Raw genomic sequence first — 14,464 nt, 5'->3', positions numbered from 1 at the left:
GACAAGCGGTGACCAAGAGGAATCTGACAGGGCCAATCCCTCGGACAAAGCCAGAGAGTCTGCAGCGGTGAGCTGGCTCACTAGGCATTTGGCTCGGCTTGTTTGAACTCTAAACACCCAGGGCGAGCAGCAGTGGGAAGAAGCCGGAGCGATGAGTTCTGATTATTAATAGTGCTAAAATTTTCGGGAACTTCTGAACAAGCAGCGTGTCTTAACAGGACTCATCCTAATTCCTCTCCCGCTCATCAATCACGACAGATGCACATATAAACACATGCACTCTGTGCTTGCTGTGAGCTAATCCATTACAGTACAAAGGTAGATGTCAGCCCTCCTGGACAAACACACACACATGCACACACACACAAGCATGCATATGCCAGAGTCATCAGAAACATGTTGAGTCCCATTTCGCTTCTTGTCTTCGCTATCCCAATTAAAAGGCAAAAAAGGCCTTTTATTTCCCTCTCCTCCAAACATTCTTTATCTCTCTGATCTGTGCCCCTCCCTCGCTCAGTCCCCTCGGGGTAGTGGGAATGTCTCTCCACACACACTCTCAGGTCAGGGGTTCAGCTCAAAAGAGAGAGAGGGAGAGAGAGAGAGAGAGGGGTTTTAGCATGTGGGGAGATTGAAAGTGCGAGAAAAAGACATGCAGAAAGAGTGACGGCGGGTTGAGGCAGGCCTCTGCACGGGTAGCTCCTCTTCACTGCCAGAAACACTTAAAGCTGTCTCTGTGTGTGTGTATGTGTGTATCATAACCCTAATCAAAGACTTCAGGGTAGATTTATGCCCCTGCCTTTTTCCCGACCTCCATTACACCAGCTTATATACACCCATTACAGGATATGACAAAGTACACACCCTTTAGACGAGCGTAGCCCCACAGTGACTGGGTGCGAAAGCAGGGCGTGAGCCGTGCACATACCCCGCTTTCCCATTAGGTCCTTGTCCACCTGTGAGCTTCGTCTCTTTATCTGCCTCGTCTTCGCCGCTAATAAGGTCAATGACGAAGAGTAAGAAGCAGATGGGTGTACAGTACATTACAGGACGGCTCGGTTTAGCGGAGGCTAGATAGCAGGCTGGTGATTCATGCTCGGTGAAATGTGCGATGATGTGAGGAGTTTCTACTGCAGTGCAAAGTCAGTGGACTGTGCGGCAAGATGTGCTGATCACTCAGCACTATGCCTCGTTTCATAATATTGCCTCGGGGAGTAATTTGACCCATGAGAGGTCTGGAGGGAAGAGGAAGTGGATGGAATGGAGGCGAGTAGCAAGAGGAGTGAGGTCCAACATTAAGTGACTAACCTTAAATGTCGCAATAACACTTCACTTCTCAGTCCTGGATTCTCAGAAGTATCGATACCGGGAATACAACAGCATTTTCCGCAACACACTTCGGCCTCTTTCAGAAATTAGTTTTATTGTTTTGTGATCTACACATATTTATCACACCTCTGGATCAACTGAAGGGACCTGGAATGGAGGGTTGAAATTGCCCCACCACCAATATTACCCCCCGCCCCCCCGATACATGTCCGGAGGGAGTACTAAACCTGTTATCACTGTGAACAAGGAGGTTTAATATGAGATTGCTAAACAAGTGTGACATTTTAGACGGGAAAGACAGCAACAGCTGCTTTTTAGTGTGCTGGTTGAGACTAAACAGATGCAGCGTATTATCTTCCAGTGTTCAAGCGCTTTGATCAGCAGAATTTGATCAAGACGATAACGTGCCAAGGATAGTGCTTAACAACTTTGCTTGGATTTAAGGCGTTGCATTTGAACAGTGAAGAGTGTAAAAACAGCACTGAGCCTTGGGGAAAATCCTTTGCAGGTGGAGGCCACAATTTGTAAGCCGATGCCAATTTGATTCCACAATCTCAGCCAAATGATCTACATGCTCACTTTGCCTGTGATTACATTGTGCGATTTCAAGTGAACCAAGTCATGGTGGTTGAGGAAGTTCGTAGTTGTGTGTTTACTACAAAACCATGTTGCGAAAGAGGCTTTGAAGTCAGAACCCAGCCACATTTTTTTTTTGCCATCTCTGTGGATTTTCTGAAAGGACTGAGGTGGCTGAAGTAAGGATGTAGCTACTCCGCCAACCGAGACAGTCACACAAAAGTGTAAAGGTTAGCTGGCTTCGCGGCATCCATGTGACGGTGCACATCGTCAAGCTGATGTTTAAGGACGTTGTGGAGGCAGTGATTCAAGAACACCATCTCTGGTTCTGGCACAAATACGCTGGGTTGCCGTGAATGACGCAGCCAAGGGACGTTTCCTTATTAGCACTGACAGTTAATAATAGCAAACAGCTAAAGACCATCATGTTTAATCATTAAGAATTAGAGACATTCATTGCAAATGCTTCACCACTTGATTAGTCATTTGTCAGGTGGTGCTGCCTTTACTGATTGAAGGTTTGAACTACTGGAAACTGTTAGGTTTTGGTTCAGCTGAGCAAAATTCACTGGCAGCGTAATACATTAGATTTAAGAAACTTTCTCATTGCCAAAAACTTGGAGGTCATCCAAACTTCCTTTCTGACTTTGTTTAAATATTTTAAACAGCTTCCTTTTAGCTTTCGTCTGTTGGATGTTCTTTATTTTTGTTTGGCTTAAATCAGTAGTTCCCAAAGGTGGGGATTAGCCTCCTTACTGTGGATCTCGAATCATCAAGTGCAGTGTCTTAAGATTTAGTTTAGAAAGTCAAACTAAATAACATGTGGAATAGATTAAACTTATAGATATAGACTGTTGACCACATCATTATATTCAACCAATCGATACAAAGCTTAAAAGTTTAGTATCTAGTATTAGAAAATATTTTTGATTAGCAACAACTCTGTTTTAGAGAAGTTGAGATTTAACTTTCATCCGGGCAAGACTTGTTCAATAAAAAAAAAAAACACAAAGCAACATTTGTTTTGTCAGAGATGCGTTGTTAAAATTTCAAATCATTGCCTTCACTAGTACTTTCAAATAAAACGTGTTGCAAATTGTTGTGAAACCTCCTCATGACAACAGTCAGCAGAACAGATCATCAGGTAATGTGAAAAGTTTAGGAAAATAATACAGCTATCGACCTAGCAGGACGCCACCTCAGCATGAAAAATGTGTTTCTGTGCTTTGAAAGAGCGGCCCGTTTAACAAGCACACCCACCAGCCCATCTGCCTGCACATGCTTGTATCCCACACTCAGTAATATGCTCAGGTCCCTGTCCGTCTGCAAGCATCTGGCAGCATTCCATTAACAAAGCCACCAGCAATCTCTCACACCCGTACCCGCTGTCAGTCTCAGAAAAAAAAAATATATATATATATTTATATATATGCACACACACACATACACACACAAGTTCACCTGCTCCTGCCTCAGAGGAAAAGAAAAGTTAGATCCTCTCATGAAATGGCTTTTATTGTTTCCCCAGAAGGCATGGCTTGTACGCCTCAGAAAAATCACACACAGTCGCAACACAGGAGGCGGGTAGAATGCCTCGATGGCGTTTTGTGTACCCACTCCAGGTAGCTGGAATAAAAGCAGCCGAACTTTCCCCCTTTAAAAGTGTGCACTTGTGTGCGCTAATTTCCAAAACTGGATGAGGCAGAAAGACGAGACAGAGGCCGTCATTAGGAGCTCAGAGCCCCTGCGTTCTTGTGTGAAGGTTTGTTTTGTTTTGCTGTGAGTGTGCGTGTGTGCGCTCTGTGTGCGTACGTCTCCGCTCTCCCACGCTTTGGCTCCTAACGATGGCAAATGCTCCTGTGTGTTTGCGAGGCGTTGTTTCTCAAAAAAAAACAACAACACATCCAGGAACGGCTCGTTTTGTCAGGTTTTTGTGCAGGGAACACGGTCTAATTAGGGAGGCCCCTCTGAAGGTGCATCAAACAGATCTGTCTCAAAGACCAACCTGATCCCGGCTTGCACACGGCGCACACATGCCATATCTGATTATTGGAGAAATGTGTGTGTTATTTAACTGTATAGTGGAGTATTAAGAGCCTTGTCAGTTTAGATTTTGCTGCTCATCTGATCCTAATCCTTGAGTGTCAGAACCCACATTCACACAAGTACCAAAAAAAAAAAAGTTTCTGCCAAAGGTTTTTTTTTGTATTGTGTGTGAAAAGTTAATCCCCAAAGGTCTTTTTTTTATAAATATTAGATAAACACACACAATCCCATGCTGTATATCTGTCAATCTTCCTGTTATGCTTGTTTTTAGTCAGGCAAGTATTTTACTTAGTCTGCTGTGATCACTCGTGTCTGATCTTCCTCCTTTCACGTCTTTCCACACAGGTGCCAGTGATGATGGTGGAATCAGCCTCTGAGACCATTCGAACAACACCGTCCAACCAAAATGGAGTCAGCAGCCTAAGCAGCCAATCTGACGGAGGGGGAGGCAGAGAGGGTGGGTCCAATGGAGACACCAATGGGGAGATCAGTCCGGTCGACTTACTGCACCTGCAGCAGCAACAGGTATGTGTGTGTGTGTGTGTGTGTGTGTGTGTGTGTGTGTGTGTGTGTGTGTGTGTGCTTGTTGGCCCCTGTGTGTGCTTCAGTTCATATGAGATGCATACAGAGGAAGACTTTTTTTTTTCTTTTTTTCTTTACAGCAGTAACTTGTGCAACATGTTTATGCACAGCAAATTGTACAGACCAATTTGTACACAACAGGCCTGGGCACGTTTGTCTACTGTTGTAATAACCTTGAGTAAAGTACCGTACTTTTTCATGGTGTCCTGGCATACAACAATTACACAAGAATTTAAAACGACAACAACAACAAAAATGCTCATATTATCTAAGTGCTTTTACTTGAAACAGTAAAACGGTATTTGCTTCCACCGTGAGTGAAATAATACAACATCTGAGATATGTTTTTGTATTTTTATTTTTATACAAAGGCTACAGCAAAAATCCAGAATAATCACCGGTTAAATTTAGCTTTTAACGGCTTTTTGCAAAGAAGAAAAAAATCAAATAAAAATCCAGTTTTGCTGCTCTGCTCTTGACGTATGGCTGTTTGTAGGAATCTGGAACCAGCTCATTTCTATATTTACAGATTACTTCACCCATCCTGTACTTGGCACACACGTTAATGTATCATGGACAACTCAGATGACGTTATGGGAATTGGGCATTTTCCGTCAGCACTGTAGGTACATCCTACTGCACACGTTTAGATTTCCAGCCTCTTGTCACTGTCAGTCTTTCCTGTGCAAATAGCGAACAGCTTCCATAACTTTGCTCATCAGTGCTTTAATAATCTCCCACTCGCAATGTGCCGACTAATTCCACTGGGACTCTGTCCACCATAAAAATGCACGCACACAAGATTCCCGTTGATATATTATTTCATGGAAACGGAAGGAAACGTCTCAAAATGTGAAAAGAGCCAGCTTAACATCTCTGCCTGACCCAAACACTCCAAAGACACTTTGATGCTCAAACAGTGTAAACTTGTGGGTCACAAGTTGTGGGAGTCAGCTCTGTCTGTTTTTTGTTCCCCCCCCTCCACTGATTCATGAAGTGGTGTTTGTTTGTGTTTAACACGTCAGCTAGAAGCATCAGAAATTAATGCTGTTTTTCTCCTGCATGTCAGACCGACTCTGGCTTGCACAAACATTTATGTGCCGACTCAGACTCGCATTGTGTCAAAACGTTTCCCAGAATATCTTGAATCAAACTTTGCATTCTTTTTTTTTTTCCCCATGTTTCCGATTCTTTCATTAAAATACAAATAACTGTCTGCTGACTTGCTTTCCTGAAGGATCTGGGCCATTACACAAATCATATGTGCACATCCCACACACACACACACACACGCACACACACACACACACACACACACACACACACACACACACACACACACACACACCCACACACACACACCCCCCCCCCCACACACACACACACACAAAACTGTTTAGCACACAAAGCAACAAGAGCCACATATAAAGTCGTCTTTTGGAACTCAACTTTAACGTTTCCAACGTTTCTTGATCAAAAACAACATTGGCATGCACACAACAAGTTCTAGTACCGCATAAAGTGATGGTTTATTCGGATATTTTGTTAGACTTTAGTATCTGCTCGCTACAAAGAGTCAGTGTGAGTTCTGGGCTCGTTAAAACCCGCCTGCCTTGTCTTCGGTTAAGAAAACTCAGAGAAGAGAAAAAAGAAATATGGTTTCCTCCAAGCTAAAATTACTCCCTCTAATTATTATGGTGGAGCCTTAGGTGAGTGAAGAACACTTGAAGCCCTTCACTCTCGTCCCTCTCCTCCCTCCTCTTTCTCCCCGTGACTGAATCCTCATCCTGCTTTCTCAGCAAGCTCCAGAACACACACACATATGCACAAATACACACAGATTAACACCAAACATTTAGTTGATACAAAGCAGGTCTTTATGCTCGTCTACGGCCTCTGTGTTTTTGCACCTGTGTGTGTGTGCGTGTGTGTGCACCTGGTATTTCCTCTTTTGAGCGGGTTACCGACCACGAACATCGCTCCCTCTCACTTTCCATCTTTTTCTCTTCCCCTCTCTAACTTTACTTATTTTTCCTTCTATTTTCTGTAAACCACAAAAGACAAGCACAACCTTTCCTCCAGATTCCAGCACCCGGTTCACGAAATGTTACATCCACACACAGTTGGTTGCCATAGATCCTCATTTCTGTTTGTACCAGCCCATTTTAAGGGTTTCCTGTGGTGAGCTTTTACAACATATCTGACCGCTTCTTCATATCTACGTACATCGTAGTGATTCTTGGTGTCGGATGGGTTTTCTGCGATCATGGTATAATCATTGGAATTGCCTGTCTGTGCTGTTTTATTTCTACAAGGCTATTACAGGTGTCCCTGTCAAACTGTCTTCCTCCCTGCAAGTTAAGAGCACAGATGGGATTGCTCTGGAGAACAACCAGCTGACTTTTTAATTAATCTTTCATTTTCTTCTTTGGATGAATATCAAATAAGTCAAACTTTCAATTTAAATGTAAACACTAAAGCACTGAAACCGTATTAAGAGATGACAAAATCTGTCTCTGTTTTAAGACGGAACAAATTTATGATATGACGGGACTTTATAAAACCTGTTTTATGTTTTACAAAAAGGGATCAATCAACGCGAGAGGCTTAAGGTCCGCGTAACGAAAACAAGCGTTTTGAAATGAAAAACCGATTCCTGCTGCTTCAGTTCTTGTCCACTTGTGATTTCATTGTGAAGACTGCAATAAAAAAAAATAAATAAATAAATAAAACGTTTTATGTTTGACATTTAAATAAGAAAAAAAAATGTTTCGGTTTCCGTGAAAGAGGTTTAACATGAAACGATTACAAACCAAAACATTATCTCTCTAATCTGTGTCTAATTTTTTTTCAAATACTGAACAATAAATACATGGAGAACTTCCTCTTTTTGCTTTATGTATAGACAAAATATTTTATATTTCAGTCTCAGAAGGTGCAGTGCGGAAAAACCACAGTTTGTGCTTAAACACCATGCTGGTGGGCACTGGAGCGGAAAAGACGCACCAACGCATGTTTTTTTTTTTTGTGTGTGTGCACACCGACACACAGAACTGTGCCGTGTTGTCAGAACATAAAACTGTCTTTACCTCAGGCCCCCTGGGAACCTGAGAGAAATCACAGCCAGCATAGATAGATAGATAGATAGAAAGAAGTGGCAGCATCATGCTATGGTGACATCCTGTTTGAAGCTGCTAAACACTTGACACTGGGGTAGAAGATCCCTTTTCAGCAGGATGACAACCCCGACCACACATACAGAGCTACACTGGAATGGTTTTAGACCAGAATGTGTCTTAGACTTAAATCATAATTGAAAGTTGTTATCAAACTCGTGCTTACAGATTTTTCATCCAGTCTGACTGGGCGTGAGCCCTCATTCAGAGAAAATGAAGGTAAAAGGACAAGTGAAGAGGCAGCATGGGGGTCGGGGGGCATTTGTGGGCTAGAAAGAAGAAACAGAGGGATGAGGGAGGGGTGTAAAGCTGAGACGTGTCAGAAAAGGGCGCCTGGGCCTCCCTGTGGAATGTGGCCTGTCTGCCTCCCCAGAACGAACTGAGCAGAAAAGGAGGAAGACAGGGGGAAGGAAGAAAGCAAAAAGAGAGAGGGGGGGTATGACTAGGTTTGCCCCATCATCGAGGAGTGTGCGTAAAGGGGTGGGGGTGGTGGGCGGGAGGCTGGGAAGACAATGAGCAGAGGAGCAGTAGTAGTAGAAGAGGAAGAAGTGGAAAAGTGAGAGTGCAGCAGCAGCAGAGAGCGCAGGGCACTTTGTTGAGGTGCCGGGTGTGGACGTGAAATGATGCATAGCAGAGGAGAAATGTAAGCAGGATAAATCCTAACAGACCTCAACGTGTGTGCGTGTGTGTGTGCGTCTGTGTGGCTGGGCAAAGGGTGCTCTGACGAGAACCAGGTGTCTTCAATTCTCCTCGTGTGTTTAAGTCTCTCATACCTATTTGCCCCCCCTGCCCTCCCTTTCGGAGACTAAACGTTGCCACTTCCCTCTGTCTCCATGTTTTCCCTCGCCATCAATTAATGGCTGTCTGTAATAAAGCAGTTTCAATTGTGGCCATTGGTGTTGAGGGGTGGGGGGAAAAAAAAAAAAACGTGCGGGGGGCGGGCGGTGTGGGGTAGGGGCGGTGGGGGGTTATCAGAGAAGAGACAAGTGATGTTGCCCATTTTCTCTGGGGAGAGCCAGTCTTCGGCGGACTAAACCAGCCAAAGAGTCTTTTTCTCTCCTTTCCCATCTAAATAGAAAGTGAGAGGGAGACTGTAGCAGTGGTATCCCTTTCCCCCAGGGGCTTAAAAGGAACATTGGTTGTGAAAAAGGCAGTTTTAGAAATTGGTTTGGAGCTTCGATACCCTCTCCCATTTGTCATGTTCTAGTTTTTTTTCATTTTTTTCTCCTCTCATTCCTTGCTGCTTCTTTCATGTGTCCACACAAATACCAGGAACCTTTGTTTCTCCGTACAGAAACACACACGCACGCATGCAGGCAGGCTGGCTGTTACACACATGCAGAGAGCTGATGTGGGTTAATGAAGGGTGTAATTAAGGAGCCGCAGTGATGACTGGAGATCAGGAGGAACCGATACAGATCTCAGATATACACAAACACTGATGAAAGATAGCTGCTCTCCCTGTGTGCGCACATTTGTAGAGCTTTGCGGACAGATTTGTGGGACTGGACTGCTGCGTGTAAAAGTGTGTGTGCACATGTGTGCGCTAACAGATTTTGAGGGATGCTGCATGATTCAGATAACGTATGGCTTCCTGTTAGATTGGCCAGACTCAATAATTGGTGCCTGTCTGGATGGAGGTGGGGACGTGTTGGGGGGCGTGTGTGTGTGATTCTTTAACTCGGGTAAATTATGGGAAGTGAATTTTGGTCACTGGCTGGAATGGTTATATCTCGTCTGACCTCCAGCTTGGCACAGAGTTCACTTTCAGGTCACGGGGGCAAAGGACAGGAAGGTTGAAGGGGTGTTTTGGAAGGAAGGGGAATCAAAAATAATAAAGAAAGATGTTTGAATTCATTTGAACAAATAAGGCTTTACATTTAACTCATCTGTGTTAGAGGTGATGTTTTTTTTCTTAATAGTATGATGACCTTCATTTATTTAGGGAATAACATCTCATTTTCAGAACGTAATTGGCCACACAGACAGTAAAACATACACTTAAAATTGATTTAAATAATAATAATAAAAAAAAAAACTTTATTGACTTAAGCTGTATGTGAAATTTCAGGAATTGTAGGACAGTTTGCTTCTATGAAGATCTGTAACCACAAAGAAATGGTTAAGCTACATTGTTTACGGTTCTGAAATGACTAGAAAGGAATACATGGAAATATAAAACGGGTCCATTTTGTTTGGACCTATGATCTGACTTTGTAGCTCTACTAATATCTGTGTCAAATGGGTCTTTGCATCTGTCCGCCCGCTTGTCCCTCTGTCACTTGTTCTGACCAGTAAATCAGTGCTGGGCCTCCTTTCTGAGTCCTGTCACCTCCTAAAAGCTTTCCTCTCTGTCTGGACCGGCTTTTCCTCTGTATGTGTCGGGTCAGCGTAGTGCACAGGTCACAGGAGGTCGTGCTGAGAAAGAGGAGGGCAGTTGAGGTTGCCTAGCATCGCAGAACACCCACCGCTCTGACCACAGAGATACAAAGACACATATAGAAGGTCAACTTCCGGAAGGAGTCCAGCAGCTCTTAGTTTTAGTTTTGATTGTTTGCTTAGTTTTTTCCCCCTGACATTTTCTAAATGAATATCAAACCAAAGAGTAGCGTGTTAATTAAAATAAACTATTACAGATTTAGTTGTTTTCTGCCCAATGGCTTTTAAAATTGTTTGCCTTTTAGCAGTGTAAACATGCACACAGCTCCGCACCACAAACACCTACATAAAAAAATAAAAGTTTGTTTAATGACTTTCACATGGTTCCATCTTCTCCATATTTCTCATTCAGTGACCTTTTTTTTTTTTTCTTCTTCTTTTTTTCGCACATTGAGACCTAATTCTGTGATGCTGAGATATCGGATTTATGAGAACCCGTAAAACATTTTTACTGCTTTTTCCAACCACCCCACTGAATGACAGCTGAGAGTTGGAGAACAGATTTTTGTTCACGCTATCGGTGTCCTTTCATGTATTTGGCTTTTGTGTTTCTTTGCGCTATAATCTTAATAAACTGTTTTCATTTTGTTTTGTTTTGTTGTTTTTTTGCATAAGAATGGCCAGTTATAGTTTGACGCAATTCTGGAAATGCGGCTGACTTGACAGTTCTTGTGTTTACTTCAGTTGAAGTTTAAAAGCTACTTGATAATTGGGTTATCGGTTTATGAAGTGCTCTAAGGAAAGAATGCTGTTGAGGTACCGGGCCGCAGACGGAGGAAACGGTCCACTGGATCAGATCAGCCAGCATGGACACAGTCATGGTCGGTAGCCTCCTGCTAGTCAAAGAGGCTCAAGCACAAACACAGACAGATGGCAGCAGAGGAAGGAGCTTTGTGTGTGTGTCCACCTGTGCATGTTTGTCCAGTGTCTGCTGCGGAGACTGGATTACGTACACACACCTGGGCACCTGAAGTGTTAGGTTTGGTTTGGTTACCATGGGAATGTGTGAAAACAGTTTCACTGTAGGCCCGGTTAGGATGTTGAGATGATGAATGCCACACACACACAAACACACACATGGTCCGAGATGGACTCTCCCGATGAATGGTTTCTGTATTCAGAGTTTAAAAAGTTCAGTTGTTGACATTTGGCTCTCAGATGTTTGAGGATGAGGCAGGAGGTACAGCACATTTTCTACTGCTTTCCTCTAGGACCAGCAGTCATAACTCCTTTTAATTGACATGTTCACAAGTGACACGTATCCAATTCAACATTAAGTGTAATGCTATGAATTCTCTCAATTAGTTTATACCAGTTGGCAAAACAAAAGACGTTGGTTGCATGAAATCATCAACTTTGAAGTATTGAGAGAAAGTGTGTGGTGACGGTGAGGAGGAAGGACTTCATTTTAAGAGGAGGAAATATCTAGTTGTCTTCATCATTTTTTCTGGATCTGTCAGGTACAAGAAATGTTTAAATTTGGGTTGTGAAAAGATGGGACAACATGAGACTGAGAACAAAATGTCAGAATTCATCAGGCTTGATATATTAACATATTGGAGCATTATTAACCAAACAATAAACAATAGAAACATATCACAGGTCATGTGACAGTTTTACCAAGATAAAGCATTATATATGACAAAAAGAACTGGCCCAAGCCCTGGACCCTGTGGCACTCCGTAATTAACTAACGCAAGCAAGAAAAATTTATTGACATAAAGAAACGGGTATATGTCCAACGATTATAATCTCAATTTAGCGCTGTTGTCTTAATCCCTAAACCATGCTGAAGCCTCTGTAAGAATATTGCCTTCAACTTTATCAAATGCAGCACTGGGATCTTGCAGGACAAGAATACTACAAGTCCATACATCATCTGAGGCAACTGAAACATCTTCAGTGAGTTTCACTAATGCTGTTAGGTGCGATGATAATCTCTAAAACCTGACTGAAACTCTTCAGTGAAGCAGTGTTCTCTCTTTTTTTTTTTTTTCTTAAGCCCCACACCCTTTGTTTCCCAACTCCAGACTCACAGAAAAGATATGGACGCAACGAGGGGAACAGGAGAAATCCTAAAAGACAAAAAGTGCGACGCCTCTGAGGCCACGAAGCAAGCAGTTACCCTGGAAACAGTTGAGAGCCCAGGATGCACACAATGAACTCACACATTTACACACCAAACCTACAAAAGCTGCAGAGGCCTAAAGTGTTGCTAATTAGCTAGTCTCTGCTGGCCCTTTGTGCGAGCCATTTTAAAGGAGAGATTAGAGTCAACAGGGAGGAGGAGAGGAATGTAGCTCTTCTCTTTCTCTTGTTTGCCTCCTTCTTGAGTTCAGGACAAGAGCATGGGGGCCTTTTTCATCATCTGGTAGAGAAAGTATAATTTGTTATCCTGTTGGTTAAGATTTACAAAAACATTAAAAGCTAAAAAAAAAAAAAACAGCTGAAAAAAACTAAAGAGTTCAGTGAAACTCTATTTGTATTTACCGTTAATATCAATAATATGAATAAAAAATGAGTTTTGTTTGTTGTAGTTATTTATAATAAGTGATGATTAAAAATACAAACAGGCCGAGGTAGAAAACAATTTGATGAAAACATCGTTCATCATTTACCTCAATTTAAATTAATGAGAACAAATTGTGATGAAGGAAAGTTGCACTTACCACAAAATGTGTTTAGTATTATTGTGGTTAATGACATTTTGTTTCTAATAAAAAGTGTAATTATTATGAGCAGAACTGTTATGTACTCCTACTGTCTGACAAAATTAAACTTAATCTAATTCAGCTGAACACTTTTGAAAAAAAAAAAAAGGAAAGAAAGCCACATCAGATTTTTCCTATTTTGAAACAGAAGTTTCTCTTTACATTTGGATGAACACAGTCTCTTACAATATCATATAGTCCAGTGCACACTTCCCCTTTCCCTTGTTTATACTCCACCCATGTTTCTTATTTGGGGAAGTTGAAGATTGTGCACTTTTAGAAGTTTAAACTTGTACAGCAACCAGGCTTTGTTGTGCCTGCCCATTTCCGGTGTTTGTGTGTGTGTGCATGTGTGTCGGGTGTGTGTGCGTGTGTGTGCGTGTCTGCGTGTGTGCGTGTGCTCGTGCGTGTGTGTGTGTGTGTGTGTGTGGGCGGTAAGTTATGGGTGTGAGGGTGTGTCTATCTCCATCCCCCCTCAGCCACAACCAGGTGTAGAAACTCTCTGAACCAAGAAACATGAAAGAGTTTTATTTGCATTGAAGCGGGCAGCCAGGGTAATACATTTAAAGGCCGATCACTTAGCTTTCTTTTTTTTTCCTTCCTGTTCAGCCAATAGGTGTCTGGGTGTCCACATTTGTCTTCATGTGCATGTGCACGTTGCAGACAGTCTCTGTTTGTGTATGTATGTGTTTTCCTTCTGTCTCCGAGCCAAAGTCTTGGCAGTGTCTTGCATGTGTTATTAGTTGGCTCCCCCCCCCCCCCTTTTTTTTTCTTTTTTTGGTGGGTTATTAATAATAAGAGCTAAACAGTTTCCATATGTGAGGCCTGGTTGCCAGGCTAGTGCCGTCCTCATCACATACTGGCCCTACAAAAAGTATCCACTTGCACGTCGTTCGGGTCGAGCAGAAGCAAAAGCTTAAATTCGGGAGGTCACCCAAACAAGATCTAACACCTAAAAAAGGGTCTTCTCAAGCTACATAACTGTCCTACGGCGCACGAAATGATGCTAAATATTACACCGTGTCCGTCTGTCTGTGTGTGTGTGTGTTTTCCTCTTTGGGCTTGGTCTGTCTGGAGTAAGACCTTCCTCTCCTGCCAAACGAGCTGTGTTGAAAACCGCAGGGAAACTGCATATGTGTGTATAACGTATGACGTGTGCGCGTGTATGCGTGTGTGTGTGTGTGTGGCGTGTGCGCGTGTATGCGTGTGTGTGTGTGTGTGTGGGGTGTGCGCGTGTGTGTGTGTGCGTGTGTGTGTGTGTGTGTAGGGGAACTGCTGTAGAGCTATTTGCCATCAATTAGCCGCCTGGACTGAGATGAGGCCTACAGTAAAGAGGGAGTTAGGGATTTCCTCTCTATTTCTAACCATGCTCACCTCATCATTACCTTTAATTGTACATTTCTTGATTCCTTTTCCGCCTTTACTTGTCAGAAAAACAAGCTGTAAGCATCTCTTTAGAAGGCTGCGGACTTTTTTCCATGTGTGTGTATGATGATGATGAATTGTGTCATGACATAAAGCAGTCCAGAGCATTCAGTCAGCTCATTTTTACGACTTTGCATATACCCCTGTGAATCAATAGAAACGTTAGATGAGTGTCGGGAGGTA

General features: G+C 42.8%; 1 protein-coding gene across 3 annotated transcripts in view; it reads left to right on the top strand.

Moving 5' to 3' along the window:
* Window positions 1-14,464, top strand: part of foxp4 (forkhead box P4) — a 105,391-nt gene that overhangs the window by 40,738 nt on the left and 50,189 nt on the right. For all 3 annotated transcript variants that reach the window (XM_008409256.2, XM_008409255.2, XM_008409257.2), the window contains exon 2: window positions 4,294-4,473. In XM_008409256.2, coding sequence (XP_008407478.1) covers window positions 4,294-4,473 — 180 coding nt within the window. The remainder of the gene's footprint in view (window positions 1-4,293; window positions 4,474-14,464) is intronic.

The sequence above is a fragment of the Poecilia reticulata genome, linkage group LG5, assembly GCF_000633615.1.
Source record: "Poecilia reticulata strain Guanapo linkage group LG5, Guppy_female_1.0+MT, whole genome shotgun sequence".
NCBI classification, from domain to species: Eukaryota; Metazoa; Chordata; class Actinopteri; order Cyprinodontiformes; family Poeciliidae; genus Poecilia; species Poecilia reticulata.
This window is presented reverse-complemented; position numbering and strand designations above follow the sequence as displayed.